This window comes from Oxyura jamaicensis, chromosome 5 (assembly GCF_011077185.1).
Source record: "Oxyura jamaicensis isolate SHBP4307 breed ruddy duck chromosome 5, BPBGC_Ojam_1.0, whole genome shotgun sequence".
Lineage (NCBI taxonomy): Eukaryota > Metazoa > Chordata > Aves > Anseriformes > Anatidae > Oxyura > Oxyura jamaicensis.
The window spans coordinates 60,523,102-60,550,142 of NC_048897.1; the positions used below are offsets into that span (position 1 = coordinate 60,523,102).

The window sequence follows — 27,041 nt, forward strand, 5'->3', positions numbered from 1 at the left end:
AAACCATATCACTAAGCTCTGCATTCTCATTTAATAGTGCAATATTTTATTAATGACAGAAACATCTGTTTTTAACACTGCTCATGTTACGAAAAAAATGTAGTGATAGTAATAACGGCAGCAAATTGGAATTTGGCACTGATTGTATAAAATAGCACAATTCAGGGGTCTTATAAGTTGATCCACAAAAAGCTAATTAGTGGAAAATAGAAGAAAAAATATCTTTCTCAGTTATTTAAACTGGCCCAAGAGCAAAACAGAAATTCAATTGTGTAAAATATTGCAATACAATTTACACAAGGTTATCTTAGGAATGCTACCTCTTTTTCAAGTCAGCTGATAAAAATGTAAACAAAAATGTGCTAAAATACATTTAACAACCTACACGTGTGCATTTTTTAAAATTCCATTCAACAGCACAGCATGTAAGCGTTTAATATTAAATGATGCACTTTTAAAGCTAGCTTTATTTGTGGCTTGCATAAGGTGATTATGCACTTGCAACCTAATTTATGTATTTTTATTTTCATCAGACCTCCAATGGTAGTGTTCCTAAAAATATATATTTTTTGGATTGTCTAAGCTTATTTAAAACCTAAATTATCTAAAGTGTAATATAGTACAGTGATATTTATCTTACTATTAGGCCTGACATGAAGTTTTCACATTCTGCTTTCCATATACATATTTCAGGATGTACATCACACTTGGAGGCAATATAAGCTATGTCTGTGATAAAAGAAAAGACGTAGGACACATTAAAATACACTCGCCATTTGAAACAATAATTTGTATCTTTTTTTTAAAAAAAAATCTTTATTCTCCTAAAGTTTTACATACAAAGAATAAATGAAATACAATCTTATTACTTTAAAATTTAATACCAGAAATCGGTGCAAGATAAAATCTATTGTGTGGTTGAATTGTTTTTAAACAGGAACCTGAGAAAGGGCAGGAGATATAACATTTTAACTAGAGAATAAAATCCCTTAATAATTTAAGTAGCTGAACAGATTTTTAATGTTCTACCACAAAACAGCAAGGCAACAGATAACGGCCTTATATTCAATGAATTATCATGAACACCCACTGCAAACCTGAATATTTTCTGCAAAAATAAAACATCAGATTATGCACAAGAATAAAAAGCATCAGAAATAGATGCACCTGATTTTTTTTTCCTTTTTTTTTTTTTTTTTAAACCACAAATACCAGAATTTAGCATTTATGTCACAGTCCTTGAACAGTTGCTCTGAGATGACTACATTAAGCACACTATTGCACTAAGTAGACACCCCACAACAGGCTTGCACTGCAACAGGAACATGGTTTTCATACAGGCACAGACTTTGTCTTATTCATGTTCAAAAACAACATGAAATACACAACTCATCACAATATTAGAATTCATCCAACATTTCCTTGTTAGCAAAAAGTTCTTGCCACTTTGGTAACGAAAGTCACTGAATGTTTTTAAAAACTGCAGGTACCTCAAGGAAAATAGAAGTTCCTTTTTCAGCAAGGCAGCATTATATCAGAATATTTTATACCAACTTAGGCATAAAGAACTTTGCATCAGGGTATACAATACTCAATCTTTGAATAAAGTTTCGTATTCTGTGTGGCGAAAGTGCATAGGGATTCCACTGGAGTAGAAAGAATCCTCTCACAGTATTAAGGCCTTTCAATTTTAAGTGAACTGTGTTAGGCTAAAGTCAACACAGTGAAAATAGATATAGATATATATAAGCTTTCTGTCCTCGTACTGGACATGACTGAAGTTTTTTCAGCATGTCTTTTCTTCTCCTAGCTGTCGTTCATCTTCTTCATCAGCTTCCTCAATAACCTGAATTTCATCTGCTTGAGGTAAAGATGAGTTCTCAGTCAGCAGTTTAGCTCCTTCAGCTTTATTTTTTTCTTCTTCTTCAATCATTTTCTTCCATATTTTGTGATTTTCACTTAGATGGTGTATCAGCTGGCAAAATATTCGTCGTCTACCTTTTCTTCTTTGAGCTTATGAAAAATTAGAAGCATTAATTGATTTTTTGGGTTTCAAAGTAATTACATTTTATACATACAAATAAAATGCCATGTTGAAAAAGAGATGTAAATTTGAGAAAAAACAGATTCTTATTCAGAATATTTGAACAGTGACACAGAAAAATATAGTGATGACTTTTTTTAGTTGCAAGTCTCCTGATATTAACAAAAAAATTATTATGAGTAAAAATTAAGGTGTATAATCACAAAATCTACAATATTTGAACTCCAGAATTTCAACCATCGTTGCTAATCTTGAATCTATTAAACAAAAAAATGTGTGCGCCAACTCAAATACAGAAACTTACTTAAAATAAGATCATCTTCTATTTCTTCATCATCACTCTCTGACTGTGCTCCATCATCATCTTCATTACTTTCTGCATCCTCCTCTTCATCAACCCATTGCCCTGGAAGCAACCCAGCTGCGTTATAGGAATTACAAAGGGGGCCAACTATGTGAGTGATGAAAGATTCTTGTAGTTTTGCAAGCTGTGGAGAAGAGCGATCCATGAAGGGACTTATAGGTAATCCAAGACTTGCCTCCTCATCACCCTGAAAAAGAAAGGAAAAAAAAAATGGAGAACTTCTCAAAAAAATAAATTCTATTTTTAAAGATTAACTTTAAGGAACCAAATAGACATTAAATGGATTGCATCTATTTGTCAAAGGCAATTATAATATAGACTAAATTAATGAAAATGCAATCAGGACAAATAATAATAAAAAATAAAAATAAAGACATTTTCAGATTTGCACAGATCATAATCCTCCCTTCAGCTTTGCTGCAAGATACCCTTTGCATGGGTGAAGATCTAGTTCTATTGGGGCTGATTATTTCTCTGCCTTTACAGGATGGCTTCAGGGTAGGAAGAGAGTTGACTTCAGCTGCTGAGCTGATGAACAGAGAAAATGGGAATGTAACCCGATAGAGTAAGGTGAATGGATTCCCCCAAAAGCATGGGGTAGATAGGAACCACAACATCCAATATAAATTACATATATATATAAATATATATATATATATGTATTACATATATATATAAATATATATATATATGTATTACATATATATATAAATATATATATATATAAATATATATATTATATACATATGTATTTATTTTTATAAATGGAAGAAGAAGAATTTGAGCAGTTGCTCTGATTTATAATAACTTGTCTCAGCATTTCTGTGGGACCTGATTGTTTGAAATTTTTTTTTCCTAAAGGAATAACTTAGAATAGTAGGCGTAAGCTCTTCAGGTATTAAACGAAAAGTTAAATCTCCTAAGTGTTTTTGTAGTTTAGATGTATTTTCCTAGTCTGAAAGATATTTTTAAATCCCTGGTTGTCATCTTATAAATAGTGAACCCCCCAGGAAATTGACTACAGAAAAATAACTGAGTAGGAATGTTGTAAGATATATTTGGGGGGCCTTATAGAAGGTCTAGATGTAAAAATAGACAACAAATTTTCAGACTTTTTTCAGTTATTTACAATAGGATTATTTATGCAAGTTCCACTGTAAGCATTTATTTACATTTTAATAATGCTAATTACTAATGCATATATTTAATATTTGGGTTTGAAAGTTTTAATATGTCTTCTGCCTAGGAACTATGGATTCATTGCATACACATTTGCATTCTTGTGGATTCCATAATCTTTGATATGGAAACATTCCTGTTAACTTAACTTCCCAAAGTGGAAGTTATTTTGGTTTATCAGTATCAACCTACGGGAAGAGGTGGGGAATGAACAAAACTAATACCTGAAAAATGGACAACATTAGTAGGGATACTTTTGTAGGTACTACTGACAAGCTTCTAAGATGATAGGAAATACAAGATTATGTTAGTATCCTAAGTATAAAAATAACTTGTCAGTATTCAGAAAGAGAAGATGGAAATACTTTACCTGAAGATTTAAGACAAGGAATAATATTTAGTTATATATTTTTAATGTATAGAATTGAATGTCTGTCCCAATTTTTTTTAAAAAAAGGATACTTTCCGTACCTACCTGTTCATAAAATTCATTAACAATGCCTTCTGTCCATTTCAGATGCAGCTCTCTAACTTTTGCTGGGCCATTAATATCTGCCAGTTTGATGCATATTTGACAGACAAGCAAGCGATCATTTTCATTGCTCCATTCTATACCATGACCGTTGATATCGTTGACCTGTGTTGAGTACGTGTTTTTTAAAATTAAGTTAGAACTATTCATGAATATTATATTTTCAGGCTCTACACAGCAGACAGACACTTGAATTAGTTTTTTTCTTTTTGTTTTTTTTTTACATAGTCACTTTCTATCTTTGAAAAGACTAAACCGTGAGATATGATTGAGGTCTCCCATGAGTCCTGTGTGTCACATCTGCTAGGTCTACTATGCAATACACAAATTGACATATAACCGTTCTATATATATTTGATTGAGTTATTTAAATATAAATAATATAAAACTTCAAATGCAAGTTATTAATGCTATCAAAAAGCAACACAAACATTAGCATATCATGAACATCATGAGCTTTGTGACAACATTAAAACGTAACTAACCTTGGCATTAAATTCTGCAAGGAAATCAAAATGCTTCTTGAGATCTGTGGCAAGGATTGCTTCAATCACTAAGAAACGGAAACGCTTAAATTCTACGTGATCAAGATTTGATAAGAAGTTGTATTCTGGTCGTGATAAGAAAAGATTCCAGGCAGAAGCAGCATGGTGATTTTCTAAGACTGATCTGTCATTGTAGAGAACAGCCTACATAAAAAGAAAATCATAAATGATAGATTCAATATTTAGAATTATAATTAAACATTCTGAAGCTTAAGGGATAGTCACTAACAGCTTTGTTGTTCTTAATGAAACTATTAAGAGATGTTTTCACCTTCTAGCTTTGAGGGTTAAAAGTGAAACAGAAGTGGCAGATAAGAGGAAAAAAAAGTAGAAAAAAAATCTTTCTTCAAAAGTCCTTAGTGGTCTCCTAGATCTCCATTCATCCTTGTTTGCATACACACACACATACACTCAACACTTAAAACTGAGACTTTGCATGTTTGGCAATATGTACGTGGCGCACACACTAACACAAAAACAAAACGAAACAAAACCCACAGGTCTTATTATATGCTGTTAATTCCTCTCAGTTCCAGTACCGTGTTTTGTTTTTTTGTTTTTTTTTGTTTGTTTGTTTGTTTTGGTTTGGTTTAAAGTCATTTATTAAATTAAAAAATGAAAAGAACTCCAAAGCAAATTAAGAACTGTGGTTAATGCAAAATACTGCAGAGATTCACTAGTTTTCAATGTTACATTTAATGCTGATGAATACATTTTAACTGCAAATGAATTACAAATATTAAACAGTAGTAGTTACTCACAACTCCTGTGTTTATACAAAATATCCTAGAATATAACTAATTGAATATAAATTAAGTAGGACCTGAAAAGACTTTTACAGAAAACTGCAAAACAAACAAACAAACAAACAAACTTAATTTTTTGAGAAGATGAAGAGATTATTGATAAAATGAATGTGCTTATTTTTGCAAAGTGGAGATGAATGTCTATGTCATTTGTTTTGATTATTCCTTTCATATTGTTTTCGTATAAATACATAACTAAACCTTTTCTTTTTTTCAATTAGGAATCCTTGAAAGCTGACTGAGAAGTTCATTTCTAAAGCCTCCATCTCCTGACAAGTTTTATTAGTTTCTGATTTACTTCTGTTATTGACATTATTATTTCAGATTCTCCTCCCAAGCTTATTAAGGAGATATAAATCACTGTGATACATATTCTTTTTCCCCTAATGGCATTGCACTCATTAGGTTAAAATATTTCACTGTGAAGTTTAGGTATCTTTTATTCAGTGATCTTCCTCTGCACAACAACACCCTCCCCACTCCAATTTTTTTTTTATTTTATTAAAAAAAAAAAAAGCTGTGCTCTCCTTTACCTCTATTATCTTTGTCTTTTCAACCCTGAAGAGAATCTCTGCTTTCCTAATGTCTGTTCTAGCAACAAAGTTGAATATGAGACAAAAGCAAGGATGTTTTGCATATTTCTTCTTAGTTTACTCATCCACCCTTAAAGATAACAATTATTTACCATAACAGACTAATTCAGAGGTTAGGAAATGCAGTTAATTGAACTGCTAGAACTCTCTTTTTATGGTAATTGCAGAAATTACTGTGATTACAGAGGACTCCCAAAATGTGATATATCCATGAATTTAGCTGCTTACACAACCGTAGAACCAGCTTTATGAAATAATCTATTACTATAACGTGCATTGATTTATTTTGTTGTTTACAGTTTTGTAAACTGAAACTTATTTTTATATATTTGCAAAACCAATACACATGAAACACATTGGAATTTATCAGGAAAAACTGTTACACAAGTAAATATAATTTCCCTGAGCCTTATATTGGGCCAATGATCCCTAAACAGGCAATAGTAGCAATATTGAAGAAAAGAGATTTTACTATTTTGATTTCAGATAGAGACAAATAATTTTCTGGTTAAAGAATCTCTTACCTGTGGTGCATTTGTAGCTACTAGAAAAGCATTTGTACGGCCAGGATGATCATAATCATGCATGGCCGCTGCTACATATAAAGCCATCAATTCCAAGGCAGGAATGTTTGATGCCAGGCACCCGTAACTGTCATCAGCAACTGAACAGGTTTTTGAAGAAATATAGTTGACTTGAACAGGGGCAACACCACTAGCTTCATCTACAAAAATTGAAAATAGAAAAATAAAATATTTAGAACATGATTCATTTATATTTTTAATGCATTTTAAATGATTTTAAAACACTAACATAATCTTAATACAGTTATCCTTGCAATTGTGGAGCTGAATAATTGGCAAAGAACTTCTTACGTCTCAAAGAAGGAACAAAAAAGGAAAGAAAAAAAGTCATATTGCTGCTTTTACATAAACCAGCAATTTTGAATTACAGTTAAAGAGGCCAGTAAGTAGTAAATTCATGACTGCATGGGTTGTCCAAAATGGTAGAAACAATCTTACAAATATATAAAAAGCTTTCAAGATGTTAAACAGGATGGCAGGACATTCTGAAGTATTTAAGAAGTGTCCCAAAACAGGAAAGCCATATGTTTCTGTTCTAAAACCAATTCTTTACCTAGTACTGCATACAGATATCAATATTCCTCAGGAATCCTTTTTTCAGACGTGATCTCCCATGGCAGTTCCACAAGATAACTATCATTCACACAAATAAAAGAGACTTTCGGAAGAGCTGTTACTAGTCATAAGCAGGAAAAAAAATAGTCTAATGTATTTAGACTAGTGCTAAACATGTACCGACTGTAGCAGTATGCAGAGTTTTCATTCAGCATAGAAAGCATGAAAGCACGAAACAGTATTCTTGGCTAACAAGTCAGCTCATCTAAACAACTGTTCTAAAATGAACTGCATGATTCTTCTGAATTGTTTATACTAATATTTAAATGGTATATACTAGTATTGTTGTATATCTACTGCCTTATATTAAAATATAAGCAATAATATTTGAGTTACACTAATATATTTTTTTTTCTCCTGAGAATCATAGAATGGCCTGGGTTGAAAAGGACTTCAAAGATCATCTTGTTTCAACCCCCCTTGCTCTGGGCAGGGTTGCCAACCACTAGAGCAGGCTGCCCAGAGCCGCAGTTTTGTGTAATTTATTGTAGTTTCATTAAAACATTATTACTGCAAATGAATAGAGGTAAACTATGTGGATACATACCCATATCACTCTCCATTATATGCTCGTTATGAATTTGCTGAAATCCAGGAATGGGCCGTGTTGTCAGATACCATACTGCATGAAGAACATCCGTGGCGTGTATACGATTGTGATCTGAAGATTATAACAAAAAATAAGCAAGTGAGTTACTTTACACCCTTTACTCAGGCTTTGGTGTGTAAGTTATTTTTAAAAATCCACATTAAAAAAATCTTGAAAATAAAGAAAAAGAAAATAAAAACAAAACTACTTGTAATATTTTTCAAATTTCATACAGACAATACATTATATTTGACTTTTAAATCTCATGAAGCCTTATTCAATGTCATTTTCTTATTCTTTCCTTTTCCCTACCTGTGTTTCCACATAGAAAAAACTAACACTTATGTATATTCATACATCTCATAAGATACACTGTGTATCTTATAAAAAAAAATAAATGTAGTAATACATAAAACATCAAAAAAAATATTTATGTTTAACTTACATTAATAACATGGAGAAACAAGAGCAGAAAAAATGAAATTAAGGACAGATAGAAAGAATGGAACTAACTCAGTTAAGTGGACTCGTTCACACTGTACTTCTTGTGACATTATTCACGTAAAAACCAAACCTCTGCTTTCTTTTACTAAAACATGAAATTAACTGTCTTTGAGTGTTGTAATTCTGCAGAAATACCGGGGACAAATCAATACAGAAAAATCAGTAAAAGGACTGATCATCTAGTTCCAAATTAGTTAAAACCCCAAGGTAGAATTGAGTTTTCTATCTAATATCTAAAGAACTATTTTTGTTATATAATCCATTTGTTTTTTATTAAAATTATATTTCTAATGGGATCTCATAGAATGTTAGTGGTAGGCCACAAAAAGGATTAGAAATCTACAGTGTATCACAGACTGACTATAAAACTAAATGCACTGTTAAAAGATGCGTTATGTGAAAACCTGAAAGTATTTGTTCTGCCACTCTTGGATTTTGTAAAGCCAGAGAAGACCTGGAATATGGTAAGAATAGGGAACAAGGATTTACAAAGGGAAATCAGAACCAATTCTGTGTGTAATAAGGGACTTAAAAGTAACCCAACAGACCTTCAAAATACAAGAAAATGCATTGAATGTGATTAAACAACTGTTCCATCTATCCACCACAAAGGAACCATAAAAAATATCAAATGGACCAAATAAGGGAAATTTCAATGAAATATAAAGGAAAAAAAGAATAAACTGGTACTAGACACTATATCACAATGTTTTTAAGAAATAAGTGAGGTAAAAATCATACATTCTCGATGCATACTTCATCTGACCTGAGAGTCAGGAAAGGACTAAGTGGTGAGCTACTAGCCTTGATAACATTCTGACACTTATGGGCATCTGGGTTGGCACCAACACTTGTGACATGATTTTATTTTATTTTTAAATCTGGCAACACTAAACAGAGAGATGAACGATTGCTGTCAAAGTTCTTTATTTTCTCATACATCTACTACAGGACTAACTCAATTTTCTGCTAAATCAACACATGTTCTCCAATTGATTTCAGTATGTTGGATTCAATTACTCATTCACATACTTTAAGATTATTCAGCCTATACATTAACAAATTCCATTTTGGAGTCTTTTTTTTTGGTGCAGTAAATTAAATAAATTCTAAATTCTGACAAATATAATAATTGATATATATTCTATTCCTCCATATTAAATATTAGTATGGACCTCAAAGGGATACACTAACATATAAGAAAAAAACACACACAGTTATATATTACTCACAGGGAATATCTCTGTAGCCATTTTCCAGCGCACAGAAGTAATTCATGAATTCTTGAATTGGAATTTTGAAAATCTCAAACAAACCAGTGTCTTGAAACAAAGTATAAGTTACCTAAACACACATTAAAATGGATTTCAGTCTGACAGATAACACAATACCTAAGCATATTCTGGTTTTGCAACATTAAAAATATTCTTGTTTTTAAAATTTTGCTTGCCGATAGAGCTGGAAATTATTGATATGTCATTAAAGTTTACCTGAAAGCTAATGTCATACAGTTATATGTTTAATCATTTTAACAAGAAAAATATGCATTTTTATATTTTTCTCAAATACAGGATAATAAAAACTTTTTTTTCTCTACTGATAAATTATAGTTACAACTGATTATTTTAATAATATTCTCTACAAAAATCATAATACATTAGGGAACTCATGCTTTGTTCCATTAGTAACCTAAAAAAGAAGAAATCTATATTCTTACTTATTACTCTAAAATTCAGATTGCCAAACTATAGTAGCAGATCCATTAATAGGAAGAAGGAGGAGGGAAGAGGAAGAGAGAGTCACCCCACATCTGTATTTATTTTAGAGTACTTAAATTCTATTCTTTCTAACCACTGTGAAATATCTCAGGTATTTTTAAAAAAATCTATCTGGTAAACCAAAAAATATTTCAAAATACTTTTAAAATTTACATGACACGTACACACATAAATACTGTGCAAATACATTAAGCTGTACAAGTAGAACATAAAGACTGAAAACCGGTTAAGGCTGCAAATATTGAGAAAACTTTTTAAAACAAGACACTACATCTCTTTTGCCACCTCCTTCCCAGATACTTGAGAGGGAAAAATCTCTGAAGCGTGGGAGGTGCTCAAAGAAACATGAGAGCAAAATGAGGGGACATGCCTCCTTCCAGCTGTCCCAACCATCCCCCTTACACATGCTCAATCTGAGAACCTTACAACTGATAATGGTAAAATACAGTTTTTATTTGGCTTTTAACCAAAGTATATATTGGATCCTTAGAGCACAACTAACAAAGGACTGGGGGAAGAGGAGGAGGAAGAAGACAGGTAATACACATATATACAGAAGAACTGTTCCAGAACTTGTGGTAGAGTTAAGTAGAAACCTGCACACTTAAGTACTTACAGGTTTGAACACCAGATTGCACACAAATGAAACACAAGCCAATACAGATCCCAGAGCACTAGTACAGAAGTGTAAAAATACCACTCAAAAATGGATTGTGGCATTCTGGACTGCACATTGACAGCAGTCAATAACTGAGGTGACAAAAGACCTATCAACATTTGATTAAAATCAAAAGAAGAAAGAAAAAAGAAAACTGAAGACTTAAAACAATAGCCAGAATATTTGTGGATAATAAAAGAAAAGACAGTGCCTAATGACAAAAATGGAGATTTCCTCATTGTTTTTTCTATGTCTTCAGTATAGATGCAGATCTATTTTTCCACCCACACATGAGTCCTTCAAACCATTTTCCTTCCCTCCAGGTACTTGTTCATAACACTACCCTTGAATCAAAAGAAACATACATTCTACCTCAACATAGAAAACTAAGATACTAGCAAGAAAAAAAAACTTTTCATCTTTGTATTAGAACCAAATCCAGCTCATACTATAGCCCCATGATTTCTAAATCCAGAAAAAAAGAAAGAAACAGAAAGTTTACAGATGACATTGATGAATAGGAGAGGCTGGGGAAGACCAAACAGGATCATTCTTTTGCACCTGCCATTAGACTGGCTTCAGCACAACATGAAACTGCACAAAAGAGCTTAGTAGTAAGTCAGAAAGAGATAAAAGGGATACTACATGCAGAAAGCAGCATGGAAAAAAAATCCCATTGTTTGTAGGATCAAGAGGCAAAAGACTGCCTAAAAGATCACTTCTCTTCCCCCACAGGTGTAGCTCTGGCAGAATTATTTTACTGAAATAAAGAAAAAAGAAATGGTTGACAAACAAGGTAGCAATTCTGAAAGCAGGAGACATTTATTTTTTTTTAATAGGAAATGGCACATTACTACAAAACCCATTCCAGTAAGCATGAATCTAACCTATTTTACATTGCAAATAAAATTCAGAAAATTTGGAACAAGTTGTAAATAAATCACTTATGGTTTACTATGAGATGGAGTACATGAAAAATAAAATTTCCACTTTTCAAGTTAGTGTTCAAATTTATGTTGACTGCAAAACTTTATAATAGTTTAAATAAAACATAAAAGCTTGACAGTTTTATACACCCTCCCCCTCCCTCATATAATAAAATACAACAAACCTGGCTAAGTATCCTTCCAGAATGGTCTCCCATTTCTTGTACAAGGTCAAAAATTTGAAAGTTCCAATTGTTCATTTTCTCCATTAGTGAGTCATGTTCTATTAAAATTGTTTCTAATGTAGGATTCTGCTCCACCTGTGTGAGAGTAAGAGACTTAATCATCTATAAAATAAGAATGGAAACTAATTTGTCAGTTATATTGACAAGAAAACATCAAAATGATAAAACCTTATTGAACGGTGCTGTAACTGTGGCTATGAGAAAAATCATAAATCAACAGCACAAATAGCACAGTTAATTGCTTGACTTTTCATATTTGGGGGCAGCTTTTTGAGACGGTGCCATTATTATTTTTTTTTAAAGCAAGTTGAGTTAATAAAACAAAGCAAAAATATGTGTAAGCTAACATTTACTGAGCTTTGACAATTCCTTAGCTGAACCAGATTTGAAAAATTGATGTATAGACCCAAAATGGTAGAAAGGTGTGTTCAACAACTTGTCTTCTTGCACTTCCAATATACAGCACTGTGTGAACAGTGTTGTTATAGTTTCACTGAAACTGATGTATCTTTCATAAACTTCAAGGAGAAAACACAAGTCAATCAGTATTTGAACATAGAACCTACATTAAATCCACACACATTAATTTTGGTCAACAATAATTAGTGCAAGTCATCACCTTGTTATTTGCTAGTGAAATTTTTGTGAGGTGGAAATACCTCACAAAATACCTATTATTAACTCTAAATTTGAATTCCAGTGATGCACCATTTCCCTTCAGTCACTACAGATATTAGCAATAACAAAACCTCTTAACTATGTGTTACAAATGACAAATATTTTATTGATACAAGTTTCTGCAAGTTCTTTTGCAATTTACATGCTTACAAGTGGACTATTTTGTGTTTGAATGATTATTTCCTTCTTTTCATCTTTTGTCTTCTCTGTATGGTAGAAAGATTCTTTTGGAACACTCTTGCTTCCACCTTCACCTTAAAGAAAATAAATAGATAAATACTGTATCAATCATTTTTTTGTAAAATATTGATGACTAATAATTATTGTACTTATACAGCTTTCTTCAAAGAAAGATAAATAATAGCTTGTTTCTAAACCACTTATTTAAGAGTTTAACAACAAAGTGTTAAGGGATAACATCTATTAGACAAAATGTATTTGAAGATTTAGAAAAAGTAGAAGCATGACTTTTTACTTGTACAAATTGGTGCAGTGTTTAGTTTAGTTGAGATAGTACAGAAATTTTTGACACACTGAGTAGAAGTCTATAAAGCTATGACTGGAAGCCTATTGTATAATCCTTATTCTGAAGCAGTTAATATTTTAGATTATCCCAATTATCCCAAGTGGCAAGTTGAAATAAAATATATGCATATAAATTATTTAAAGTATAGTGAAATTTCACGTAGAAATATTAAAAAATATTAATTTAACTGGCTTTTAAGAAAACAAATATTTGTCTATTTTGAAATCCCACCTGATTTTTTGTCTTTATATTCTGCAAATTCTTGTTCTGGTGTTGGAACAGCCTTGAGTATGTGACATCCACAGCTTACAGAATACATGAAAAATATTTAAAACATTCAGTAATTTTCTTCTTTTGTTATTGCTGTGTTGTATTGAAAAAATCTGCAAATTACTTTTCTTAAAAAGATATGCTTTTCAAGGTTCCTCCACCAAGTGACCTTAGTATATTCTTCTAAATTAGGCACATACAGATTTAGCCTGTACTTAGAAAATGATCAGCCATCACTTCCCCTGGACTCACTTCCATGAATTAACAACATAGAGATAATTATTTAGAAAGTGTTCAGACAAAAGAATTAAATTCCCAGGTAGGAAGTCATCCTTCTCTAAAACAAGTAAAATATTATTACTCCACAATAACTACTGCATTTCCTACCAAGGATGAAATGTTTCAGTTCATTAGTACACAACTCAATGATACAGCAACGTTTAGTTCCCTGGATAACATACATACAAATTACTGTGAGACGATATGCCTTTTTTTTTTCCAATATTAACAAATAATAGGCCTTGTTATTGTTTTCAATTAAAATATTAATAGTATGTTTACCACACATGAAGTTACTAAAAATGTAACAATTTACAGTACCTGCTACACACATGACCTATAGGTGTTTTAACTTGCTGCTGAAAATCTGAAGAATTAAATGTGTATGCTGGAGACTTATAAATATTAATGCTTGGTTTTGTAAGAAAATCGGCAGTATCAGGAAATTCTACAGGTGACCAGCTGCTGAGGGTCCCACTGGAGACAGATCCATGACTAGGTGAACCCACAGGACTCAGGCCAGGAGAAGCACCTTCCAAAACAAATATAACATTGGGTTCAGACTATAATAATAGTCTTACTGTTTAGAAAGACTGAAATTAAACAACAAGAATCTTTATAAATTGTAAAGAACATGGAATTTTTCAAAATGCAGTGTACTGTTCACATTGTTAAATACATATAGATCAGCAAGCTTTATTCCTAGTTTTGAGATCTACAAATATTCAGCACAGTCTAGGCAACATATCTGAAGGGGCAGACTATGTAATGCACTACAACATCTGGCTTTCAAAGGTTGTGTTTTGTTTTTAGCATTGCAAAACTTTAATTGGTTGCTAAAACTTTCCATATTCCTTTCTGACTCAGGATCACATTTTTCCAGAAAAAAAAAGGAGCAAAACCAATTCAGTATTGATAACTGACCCAGTGCAAACTCTTTTACCTCATTGTTTTGCAACAAAGGAAAAATAGACTTAAGGACATTTTTAAAAACAAAGGGAGAAAAAAAAAAAAAAAAAAAACTGGGATCCTACTTTTGAAGCAAGGGATTAAAGTTGGCAGATACTGGCCATTCTGACAGGGATGTGTCTTTTTGTTAGTGGTATGGTAATCTGTCCAAACCTGCCTGTTAAGTCATTAAAAAAAAAAAAAAAAAAAAAAATAAAGTTTTTTTTTATTTAAATTTTAAAAAAAAAAAAAAAAAAAAAAAAAAAAAACTTGATCTTCTTTAGATCTGTGAAATTCACCATTCTTCTTCAAACACTAAGCTATGTTTTACTTCAGGAAATTTAGGAAAGAAAGCTGGTAAAACTGCACTGACTATGTGCCTGACGTGAATTTACCACAAAATTTAGCGTTAAGCCAAATACCAGTTCTTTCCTCTGCAAAAATACACAAAATATAGGTCTATGAGTGCAAAAGGTAAGTTATAACCATTGTAAACATACTTTCATCAAAAACAATAAAGTGCTCTTTGTCAATGGCTCAAAGAGCAAAATCATGAAGTATTATTTGGATATTCCATAGATGAATTAGTTACTTTCCTGCAAGCTATGAAGCAAAAACTCCATCATATTTTTTGTGATTGGTAGTGCATGACAACAAATTACTAGAAGAACATACAGTAGGCATTAACTGCCCTTAAAAAAGGAAACCATACATTATACGCTTCAAACAGTATCACAGGGTGCACTGAATTGACTCACAAACCTTAAGAATAGTAAGTAATTACATTTTGTTACTGTGGAATATATATATTTTTAAAGACCACAGCGCATAAATAACATTGTTCCATTACAAAAAGCAGCACTACTGAAAAAAAAGAAAAAGGTCCTTATTAAGGTATGTGAACTTAGCAATTTTCAACAATTTCAACAATTACCAACCACGTTGAAAATAACGACTTGCAGATACATTGCATTAGGTGACTAGTGAGCTTTTTACAAAGTTACATTAACTGTAATTTTGAATATTCTTAGAAGCAGATTAAAAATGTATAGATACTAATTGTATATATATATATATATTAGAATATATAGAACACATTGGTATTATATGGGTACTACATTTGCATTAAATAAATAAATAAAAACAATCATAATGCATGATGTACTGCCTTGACATCCCGCCACTAGGCTATACAAATCATGCAATCTTACTTGTTCGTCTGGAACTTATATGATGCGCCAATGTTATTGAAGATGACCTTTGTTTTGGTATTGTCAGCAGGGTTGCACCAAACGACCCATTTGAATGAGTTCCTTGGCTGAAAAACAAACAAAAAAAAATTATTCTTCCCTACCTTTGTATTCCATTAATACATTTTATTTTATCAAATAAAATGCTTGTAAAACAGCTGGATTAAATTCCACTACCGTTCAAGAAAAAGAGAGTACTAGAAATAAATTAAGGCCAAGATCAGCTAGACAATATGTTGATTATATAGAATAAATAAATAAATACATAAATCTAGGTATTTGGTAAAGGCCACAGCAAACATTATGTGGTCCTAAAATAATAAGTATAAGGCTAGTTGTCATAGCATTTCTTGTCTAAAATTTTATTTATTTTTCTTCGATATTGTCTAGAAAGGGTCCAATATTCTCCTGAATAACCATATTCATCAGCTAGACCTTTCTACAGAACACCGTTCAATTCTTTTATGACCATTTACTTTTTAAGAAATATTATGAACAGACAAATTTTCAAGATTATGAAGTAACTGGAATTTGGTGAATTATTCTGTCTTGCATGACTGCTTAATATACCACTGCTAAATATTACACAATAATGCTTATATTTATTCTTTTGGGATAGTATCAGATACCCTAGTGTATGTTTTAATAAAGCAGGCTATTTTCTAATGGCTTTGAAAGCATTTAAAATACTGCTCAGAGAAGCTGTGGGTGCCCCATCCCTGGAGGTGTTCAAGGCCAGGCTGGATGGGGCTTTGCGCAACCTAGTGGGAGGTGTCCGTGCCCGTAGCAGGGGGTTGGGACTGGGTGGGCTTTAAGGTCCCTTCCAAACCAAACCATTCTGTGATTAGGTACATTGCAAATATCATTACAGCCTGCTCTTCAAATCAGGTCTACATTTTTTAATTAATCATAAATTATCTTAAAGGTGTTTTTGACTGTCATATTCTACTTCAGTAGCTACGTTGTCAAACTCGATTGTTAAATTATGCCATCTGCTGTCGTAGGCATGACATTACACTCCAAAATTCCCATTATATATTTCTGTCAGATAATAAAAACGTGATATGCAATTAAAAGCAACTGTGTACACGTAATCTAACGTGAAAATACTCGTAAAACTAATTATTTCATTTCAGTGTGGGAAAACAATATCTACTCAAACAGGTTTAATCATTTTTATTTTTTTTTAATCAGATTTCAAACAAAAGTCAAACAAAAAAAATACATTTTTTTAAGTATATAGAAAAAAATGAGTTAAAAAATAAGGACAGATTTATTATCTTGAAGTCTGATGCTGACTTGTTAGACAAATTTTTAAAAAATGTTCAGGTTGACAATTTGAGCAGAGTGAATTTTTTGCTATTTGAATGCTGTTCAGCTATCATAATTTACGTGCACTCCTCTAAAGCATATAAAAATGTTGCATTAGTATTTAATATATGAAGACTATATAATAATCAGGGTCTGTTCACTTCAAACTAGTGTTTGAATGACAAGCCAAATCAAGAGCCTGCATGCAAATACAAGAGCAGCACTCAAGAGTTGCTTTTAAACAGTCTCGGAAGACAAAAAAAAAGATTCTGCAACATTAAATCAGATTTTATAACAATATGAATTTATAGTACCACTGTGTAACGTCACGTCTTTCTCAATTCAGGTAGAATTCAGCTGAAAGTAGTCACCATATGTAGAAAACTTTTGATTGTTGCTTATATATATATATAAGCAACATTTGATTATTGCTTATATATATAAGCAATATATATATATATATACATGTAAGTAATATATTAAAAACATAAACATATAAATATATCTTGCTGTCAACCTGACAGTGACAGGAATGCAAAGTTATTCATGACAATTTTCAAGTATTTTTCAATAAATCTTCAAGTATATTTTATACATAAACCAAACTTAAGTTTTAGTTCATAAAAACATGAAGCATTTTTTTTTTTCAAGGGGGAAGTAAAAGCTACTGACAATTGCCAAATTGTTTAAATGGCTCACTGTAAAGTGAAATATTATCTTGATTAATAAATTACTGGACATGTGTATATAAACATTCATCCACTACCAGTAATTTTCAAATTTCAGTATACTTCACATTCTTTTTAAAAGGCATCTATTTACTTACCTTACAATCTCTATATAAACCATTAATTTAAAAGCTAGAGTTATGCAAAAAGTTGTTTTTTAAAAAAATAAAAAATAATTTAAGCTGCATCACAACTTGAAATTTCTGTTGCATTTTTCTCACAAGATATCAAGCAAAACCACACATTTAAATTACGCAAGAAGTTTCACTGATGTGCAACATTAAACAAAAAGGAAAAATTTATATTAATTTTATGCCTAATTCAAAACACAAAGTTAATTTTAGAAATAAAAGCTTATTTTCTGTGTGTCATACTGACTGACAAGAAGAGGAAGGCATACCTTCTTAGTATGCTTTAATGCCTGCTTGATAACTGTATGAATAATAAATGTTGCAATACACACAGCAGGGGCTACCAAATACAAGAAGGTTATGTAATCCTTTTAATTAGGAAAACAGTTTTTGGATATGTGGAAGTTGGAAAGTGATACCTATTTTAAATAAAAAGGAAAAGATAAAGTCAGTAATGATTGAGAGTTTACACAATTGCAAAAGAAATTTTTATTGGACTTGGTTTTCATTTCCTACTAAAACTGATATGCAGTCCCACTCAGTACAACAGAGCACACTACTTAACCTCAGAGTGACCTGATTTCTAGCTGGGACCAGAGTTACAAAAGTATAGCATATTACTAACTTGAAATGCTTTCCAATTTATGCTGTCAGAATTTGGAGACTGAATTCAACTACAAGAATAAATACTAAATTTACATTTAAATACTACAATCCACATTAAATACTTCCCCTGAGAAGTTCCAACATTACAGATAATTAATATTTTTGAAGAGCAAGTTATTATTCTACCCTTAAAACCTGGTTAGGTGCTTACCTCGATGTGTTATATTCCTGATGAGATCTCTTGCTGTTACTCCGTTCCCATCTAGAAGATTGCAATTCTATAGGTGGAATGCCAGACACTCCTGAAGCTCGTCTCAGCTGTGGTGTTGGTAGGCTATTCCTGCTATTTAACCCCTATTGAATAATTTAATTATGGTTAAAATTTACATAATTGAAATTAAAAAAAAAAAAAAACTAACTATACTTTCTGAAGATAGGATGTGACACTTTATTGTTAATCATTTATAGTGAAACAGGAAGCAACGTTTCTCATATTCACTCACTGATTAAGAAAATAAAAAAAGATGCATTTAAAATTATTTTGCTCATTGAAAATAATTTTGTTTTCTTTTCCCAAATTAAAATATGTAAAGGTACTTGTACTTTGAAATCCACACGGTCCAATAATTACTCTTTAAGTACTTTTAAAATTGGAGGTCATCTAGAGATGGTCAATTGATGTAGGATTATGGATCATCTTTCTACCCATATCAGTTGTGTGGCTACACAATCAGCTCTCCAGCATCCAGGACAGCCTGAGATGGCAATAGCTCAGATACTAAAAATCAACAATGCTTGTATTGTGGGCCATATGGAAAGGACAACGCATGTACTGTGGAACATATTGAAGGGGCAATGCACAATACACAGGGTCCTCTCTAGTCCGTCAGGGCTCCCTCTGTTTGCATACTGGCATCACAGCACCAAGGAGGCTTCCCAGACACCTCTCCATTCCCAGTCTTGAAGCTCTGTTAGTTTAGACATGCTGCAGCCCAAAAAACATTGTACCTGAACACAAAGCCCTCTGTTGCAGGACAACAGCACTCAAATGGTCCTGGTATGGAAATAACTCAGGACTTCCTAGCTCTGCCTTACAGAACTACACCCAGAAATGTATAGCCATGTTTAAAAAGTAACTAAGAGAAGTTAAGTGCCAGAAATCAGATCATTGAACTGAAACTGCAACGCTAGCTCTGGCATATCTGCTTCCATTGCACAGAAAACCTAAGCATTGTATTCTAATCAAATTTAAGAAATCTGACTGCATTTAGTCCACAATCCACATGTGAACTTGCCCCTGAACTTGGCCACACAATGAAGGGTGAGGAGGTTGGGGTGTTCCACATAATTAAGGTACATGGAATTAGGTCTCACAAAGGAGAGGAAAAAAAAAAAAAAAAAAAAAAGGAAAAAAATGCCAGGAAAAAGTATGTAAAGCAAAAAATACGAAGGGATACGTGGACTACTGAATAAGGTCCTCAGGGTCATGTACAAGGACAGGTGACCCTTGGATACTAGCACTTCAGAAGGTCTGCAGAAATACCGAGTTTGCAATTTAAGCTTCATCAGTTGGTCAAAGATCATATTTAACTCACTACTATATACTCAAAAAAAAGGAAAAAAAAAAAAAAAAAGGAAAGAAACTGTTGACACACACGACTAGTCTCTCACCCTGAAAAATCAGACTGCTTTGAGTCTTTGATATGAGATGCACCTTGACCCTGTTTGCTTTGCTGCAAAAAGCAGTAGGCACAGCCAGAAAAGTGGAACTGGACAGAATAAGGACCACCATATCTCACAGAAACCTGCAGTCGTCCTTAACCAGCCAGCTCTACTACAATGAGAACCAGAGGAGTGTATTCTGCTAACTTACCTAAACCAGTTACAGCAATGCTGCACTAATACCGCAAAATCTTCAGACAAGGAACAACAGGAGTTAGCTAAGCCATGCACTCATGAAGAGCGATTTGCTAGCCAGAAATAGTTTATTAAGCAAACAAAATCAAAAGGTATATCTGAAATCTGTCAAATATGAAGTCGTATGCAGTAAGCAGCTTGGTTGGCAGCAAGGGCACACTGCATATATGAATTGTCTAACAAAGATAGAATGGACTGATGCCTTAAGACAATCTCCAGGAAAGTAGAGGAAACAGATGTAATTGTAAAGCAAACTCGAAAATTCCTCTACCCTGGGCGTTTAGCCCAGGGAAAGCAGACAAATTGTTTGAGCCCGGGCTTTGCTTATAACGCAACATTGAGCACTATGTGCTCTCAGGCTTAGGATGGACTTCTGCGTCAGTGGACCATATCAGTCCAACCTGTGTGCTCTCTTGCAACATGAGGAGCACAGCTGAAAATCCCCAATGGCAGAGGAGAAAAGTTCACTCCCTGAAACAAGCACGTGTGTTAGCACAGTACTGAAAGAAGTCCCCAATACCAGCACTGAATCTGGCTCATGAAGCAGTTTATCTGACCCTGAAATACTAAGCCAACAAGCTGAGCAGTTTGGGGCAACCTGCCCACCGCCTGGAAAGAGAAGCACCTGCAGTGCAGGGACTTGCTGCACCAGCCTCTGCAATAACCAGTTTCAAGCTGTCAGCACCATGCTACTCTGGAATTATTAGCTCTGGTGCACCACAGCTGAGTTTGTGCATTTGAATGTTTTTCCACCATGTTCCTTAATGTGTCGTATAATAAACAGATTTACACACTTGTCCCACAATGTGATGTGCTCTGTAGGAAGAAGTGGATGTTTTACATAGCTGATTTGCTTCTGTTTGATGGTTAATTTGTTTACAAAACATGAATTTATTTTGAAAAAAAAAAATTGGTTAGTCAACATATCTAACAAATAATTGTTAGAGCAAGAATGCAAGAGAATCAAGAACAGCTCTGTTTATCCCATATAAGATTATAAGATGAAAATATTATGAAAATTTTGTGTTCTAACAATATTTGCTTTTTCTTTCTTTTTTTTTTTTTTTTTTTTAACCCTGTGTTTATTTTGAGAAAACGTGTTCAGAATGCAGACAGGTGCTTTATACCTGCCTACCCATCAATAATTTGAATTTGCATCTTGGCACACATCTTTCAGAAAATGAGTTTTCACATCTTCTCGCGTTTGACTTTAAGCATAGTGCAGGTACTCAGCAATGAAGCTGCTATACGTATAGAAGCATTCTTTCCAGATGATTTTTTTTTAAATGGCAACACATATATATAGTGACAATTAAAGTCATTTGACCTTGAACAGCTTTCGGTCTCCTTTTTCAGCAGGATCTTCTACTTCAGGACATGGGAAGAAACCAGGAAATGGTGTGAATGGATTGGCCTTTGGCCTGCATGTGGCTGAGAATGCACCAATCAAACTATTAATGCTTCGAAGGGAAGAAATCACTTGCGGTGGGAGGGATGGGTCTGTCAGGAGGTCTGTTAGCATGCTCCGAGCCTCATTTAGTACTGAAAGATCAACTCCATTTCCACTGCCAACATTCTAAAACAGATGGAATTGTTGCAAACTATTAGCATGACAAATAGTTTCACTTCGTTTTAAGTTTTAAATAAGCATCTTATCCAATTACAAGTTATAAATTTTTTTAAAGTATTTTTCTTTTACAGAAAAAATATAGACAATGCCTCAACTTTTTTTTGCAAATATTTCTCAAGCAATAAGATAAATATTTCAGAGTTCAAAGCTAGCTACCAGTTTATTTTTCTCTTTTTAAAATAAAGATCCTGTCTCAATTTTTATCTCATTTTTTTTAATTACTTTTTCTTAGCATTAAATTTAGTATTCCATATTAAGTATTCCAATACCAACAGAAAATTTGGTGGGCAAAATGTTAAGAGACCTTCACAGAGGTACCACTTCTACAACCTCATTATTGTTATTATTTCTAAATCTACTGAAACAAATACTAAAAATTTTATCAAAAACCAACATTAGTTTTTATTTGGCACAGCTCCTTGAAGACGAGCAGTAATAGCTAATTAGATGCCAGTACTGACACAAGAAAGAGAAGGAGAAACAAGCAGTCAGGAAAAAAGGTGAGATCTTTGTGGGCCTGAGTTTGATGACATCGCTGGTGAAGCACTCCCTAACCTTATGCTAATGTCTGTGTAAACAAAACAAAACAAAAAACAACAAAAATCCCCACACACTTCCATCTTAACTGGGTTTAATATTGGTCGCATGTACACCACCAAAATCAGATCCTTGTCAGCTTGGTCAGACTGACAAATAGTCACTGCGACGTAGGTATGTAGAGCTAGAAAGTACTAGGACAACTTTGGTAACAAACATCCACAGAAAAAATGAGATTTAACAGTTTACAGAGAAGTCTGTACTCAGTCAGATTCATAAAAGAATAATTAAACTTGTAACACACTGACCTGGTAATAGGGTTTGTACCATTGCTTCAAATCCCAATCCCAAAGTATCATCTGTAAAAAAAATAAAAAATAAAAAATAAGAGTAACAGGTGATATGTTAATACTGTTAAATAGGTGATATGTTAATACAGAATAAATCTTGATTATATGAGGTAATATAAAATGCTTCTTTCTTCATGTTTTTTCATACAAAAATGAGGTCATTTTCTCAGTCCTAAAGAAACATTTGAAGAAATCGTGTATGACAGAGATGTCTTGATGATGACACAAATATATAGACTCATTTCAATATTTCTGGATTGTTGACAGAACATCTGAGACGCACACTAAATTATTCAGTGATAGAGCTTCCCTGTTTCTATTCACCTAGACTTATACAAGCAAATCTATTCTAAAATCTCCAATATATTTTCTAAAAGTAGGTAAATTATCAAGAGAACCAGTATATAGCTACTATACTCAGGATAGGAAAAGTATACCAACAATGTTTTCCTCCTTAAACTATAAAACATACTCCAAAGGTAGTGAGAAAAAAGAAGCCTAATAGCATATGCTTTTCCCTTCAGGACGTGGGCTGTACCAGGCTTGACAAATCTCACAGTAGAACTTCCTACATAAATTGCAGAAGCATAGAGTAAAAAAAATAATATAATAGGTGCCTCAAGATTAAAGTGCATTTAAAACACCTGTATCTAATACAATAAATTGCTGCAATAAGCTCACAACAGAAAAGCACAAGTTAGAGGGTACATTTTGCATTAATTTTCAAATCCATGGAAGGAACAGCTTATAGCACAGCATTTGTTTTCAATTAGTCCCAGAAATTTCTAACTGTAGAAATTCACTGCAATTCTATTTTTAGGAAAATCCCACAAATTTCATGATTAGGAAATACTTTAAACATCCTCACCAACACATTTATGTTTCAGAATTTGTACAAATTGAAATGTTGCTAAATCCATGAAAAATATAATTCTTGGAATATTTAACACAGTTGTGAATAATACAATTTAAGAAGCTGTAAATAAAATTTTAAGAAAAAATGGGAAAATATAAAAACAGAAGAAAGACTTTTCTTTAAAAAAAAAAAAATACTACTACATTAAAATCCTACAAAAAATGCATGAGGAGAACAAAAGTTTTCCTATGTAAGTTACAGAGCCTGTCAAAAAAGTGTTCAAAAAGAAGCCACTGAAAGTTTTCAAATGGTTCTGCATACATGGGATTACCAACACAAAGGTTTGTAGATCTGAACCTGTTATTTCCATTTATGCTCGTTTATTACTCCAATTACAGAATCCCTAGGTAGTTTATTAGCATACATGAACAAGGACCCTGCAGCAGCTGATAGATGGAAGCAGGCAATTCTGTGGTAGGACGGATATTTAGACAAGTATTTCTACAATAGTTATATATATATAAAAATAATATTTTACATATGGGGAGGACATATATATATTTATATAAATAGAAGACTGACCATATATATTATATAACTGAGCAACCAAACTGCCTCTCTGGTTTCTCCATCTTTTTCTTGTCCCATAACTTTTTGACTCCTCTGACCAGCAGGAGAGCCTACGCACTCATGAGTCATAATATTGGCCTTTTTGGTCAGAGGAGGCTCAGAGGAAACACTGAATGTAAGGAAGCTGAGATATTGTGACAGAAGTATGGGGTGAAAGGTGGACAGAAAGCCCTGGAAATCACCTTTTGCTATTTCTGTTGCTCGCAGAACATGTTTATTTTTTAGAGGACAATCCAGGAAAAAGCCCTTCACTTTTTAATTCCTGAAAGGAGCAGCAGAAGGGAGAGGAGCCATCTGAGGTATGCACGTGCATGAGTGGGTCCATAACAAGCTCCTTCCAGCTGAGAAAGCAGGCCACCTTTGCCACTTTGTCCAAGTACCTTCCCAATATTCTGCTCTCACATTTTGCTCGTTTTCAATATTTTTGATAAAAAATAAACATTAGAAATAATAAATGTTAAAATACTGTGCGATATTTTGATCATTTTTGAGTCCGAGTCCCAGCTCATTTTTTATACATTTGGTCTCCATCACTAATTAAGATATTAAATAAAAATTAAATACAACAGACGGAGTAAAGAAATATATCCACAGAAATTATGAAAACAAGTATCTCCTGGCAGTACATGCACTTCCCTACATAAGCGTTCCATACGAATATACAGATTTTGATAAAATTACCATTCTGAATGAATGTCTTTAGTCTTTAACGAAACTGATTTGTATGCACTTTTTTCTGGGCCTATTTTCACAGTAACAACCCTGAAACTTTTGGTAGAAGTCTAACACATTGCATCAACTATTTGTCCACCGTTCAGAACTTCAGCAGCAGCTCTGTGGAAAAAAAAAAAAAAAAAAAAAGCCTATTACACAGATCCAGTGTCACTAGTCACATTAAATGACACCAGACAACCTATTACGTACACGTAGTCAGGTTGTGTGACTATTGTTTGTCCCTGCTCTGTAAATCTAATGAAATATAGCATCTGTAATGACATTGGCTAGAAGTTAAATACATTCGTTGTAGTTATATATTGTAGGAAATATAAGTAGAAACTATGTAGAAAAATAATTCTTTACCACAACTGCATGAATTTCACAGCTCGTAGCAATCCATACCAGCTGCATTAATATTCCATTCTCTTAAACATATCATAGAGAATTTAAAACATTTGTTTTCTTTTCAGAACAATTCAAACAGTAGCAATTTTGTAGACTCTGTTCAGAAAGCACCACATTAATATCATTCGCTTAAAAAATAAATAAATAAAACCAAAAGGCTTCCCAGTACTTCAGGTTAAAAACAATATCTCTGTATTTTAAAAAGCATTATCTTGCAGGAGTGTTTTGTTAGTTTCTACTTGAATATGGCTACAAATCTACGTGCCAAATAACTTCACAAAACCCACCAAACCCACAAAGAAACGTCAGCAATACAACCCAAAGATACTATCAGCTTCAAGTATGTCAACAGTGCTCACTTAACTTTTCTTCTACAGGGAGCAAAAATAAAAACAGCATAAAAGAAATGAAATTCAGATGTCTGCTAGGTTTCAGAAGTGTTCGGTCTTTCTGGCTTCTTGACAGGCACTAAAATATCCTGGTAGACAAGGTTCTAATTATTCTGATAAATTAATTCATTTGCATAACATGCATTCACAAATTAAACAAATATAAAGCAAATATAAAGACAGCCCTTTTTTTCCTCTCTTCCATCTATAACTACAGATCACGAATGAGGTATCAATATCCCTGCATGCTAGTTCATATTCTGCAGTCCTGGAACTTTTGTTTGCCTACCTCACCGCGCCTCACCTTTACTTTATTTTATTTTTTAATAAAATAGGTGAGAGCTCCGTTTAGTTTTGTTCCTCCAAGAGTAACAGCTTTTCATGGGGCCATCTCAAAGTTCCAGGCTGGCACTGGTCCAGCAGAAGGTGTAGAAAGCGTAAAGAATCGCGGGCTGAGCATCAGTGGCCCTCAGGCAAGGGCAGCATTGACTGGCTCCTTTTCTTTTCTGTTACCTTCACACTGCCACCATTAAACACCACATTTAAAGTCATTAGTGATGACACCCACTTGATTGCCAGGCATGCGCTTAGACTGGGAACCAGTTACGCTATAACAAAACCTTGTTACATGAAGTGAGCAGATCTAGATCCGAGAATAAAGAATTCGAGGTTTCGGGTTGTGATTAACCTACCTACCTTTGCCTTGTACATCAAGACTTGAAAAAATAAACAGATGAGGTGACCGCTAGCCTGTCAGTGAGGAGCATGACAGTTGCAACCAACACTACCTGGCCATACCCATTTAGCATGAGGCATTAGGTTTTAGCCAGATCATTGTAAAGATTAAGGTTTTTACCTCCTGGTTGTCGAGCTGGACAGTTAAAAAAAAAAAAAAAAAAAAAAAAAAAAAAAAAAAAAAAA

At 33.0% G+C, this 27,041-nt stretch overlaps 1 protein-coding gene across 1 annotated transcript in view; it reads right to left on the reverse strand.

Annotated features, from left to right (window-relative positions):
- Window positions 1–855: 855 nt before the first annotated feature.
- The window catches only part of PDE3B (phosphodiesterase 3B), an 87,502-nt gene continuing 61,316 nt past the window's right edge, over window positions 856–27,041 (reverse strand). The window contains exons 2-16 of the mRNA XM_035326721.1: window positions 23,082–23,132; window positions 21,934–22,182; window positions 18,901–19,043; window positions 15,875–15,981; window positions 14,037–14,247; window positions 13,398–13,471; window positions 12,791–12,894; window positions 11,903–12,037; window positions 9,588–9,699; window positions 7,810–7,923; window positions 6,588–6,787; window positions 4,605–4,808; window positions 4,063–4,224; window positions 2,349–2,595; window positions 856–2,016 (exon numbers count right to left, since the gene is read on the reverse strand). Of these exons, the coding sequence (XP_035182612.1) occupies window positions 1,787–2,016; window positions 2,349–2,595; window positions 4,063–4,224; window positions 4,605–4,808; window positions 6,588–6,787; window positions 7,810–7,923; window positions 9,588–9,699; window positions 11,903–12,037; window positions 12,791–12,894; window positions 13,398–13,471; window positions 14,037–14,247; window positions 15,875–15,981; window positions 18,901–19,043; window positions 21,934–22,182; window positions 23,082–23,132 (2,343 nt within the window). The 3' untranslated portion in view covers window positions 856–1,786. The remainder of the gene's footprint in view (window positions 2,017–2,348; window positions 2,596–4,062; window positions 4,225–4,604; window positions 4,809–6,587; window positions 6,788–7,809; window positions 7,924–9,587; window positions 9,700–11,902; window positions 12,038–12,790; window positions 12,895–13,397; window positions 13,472–14,036; window positions 14,248–15,874; window positions 15,982–18,900; window positions 19,044–21,933; window positions 22,183–23,081; window positions 23,133–27,041) is intronic.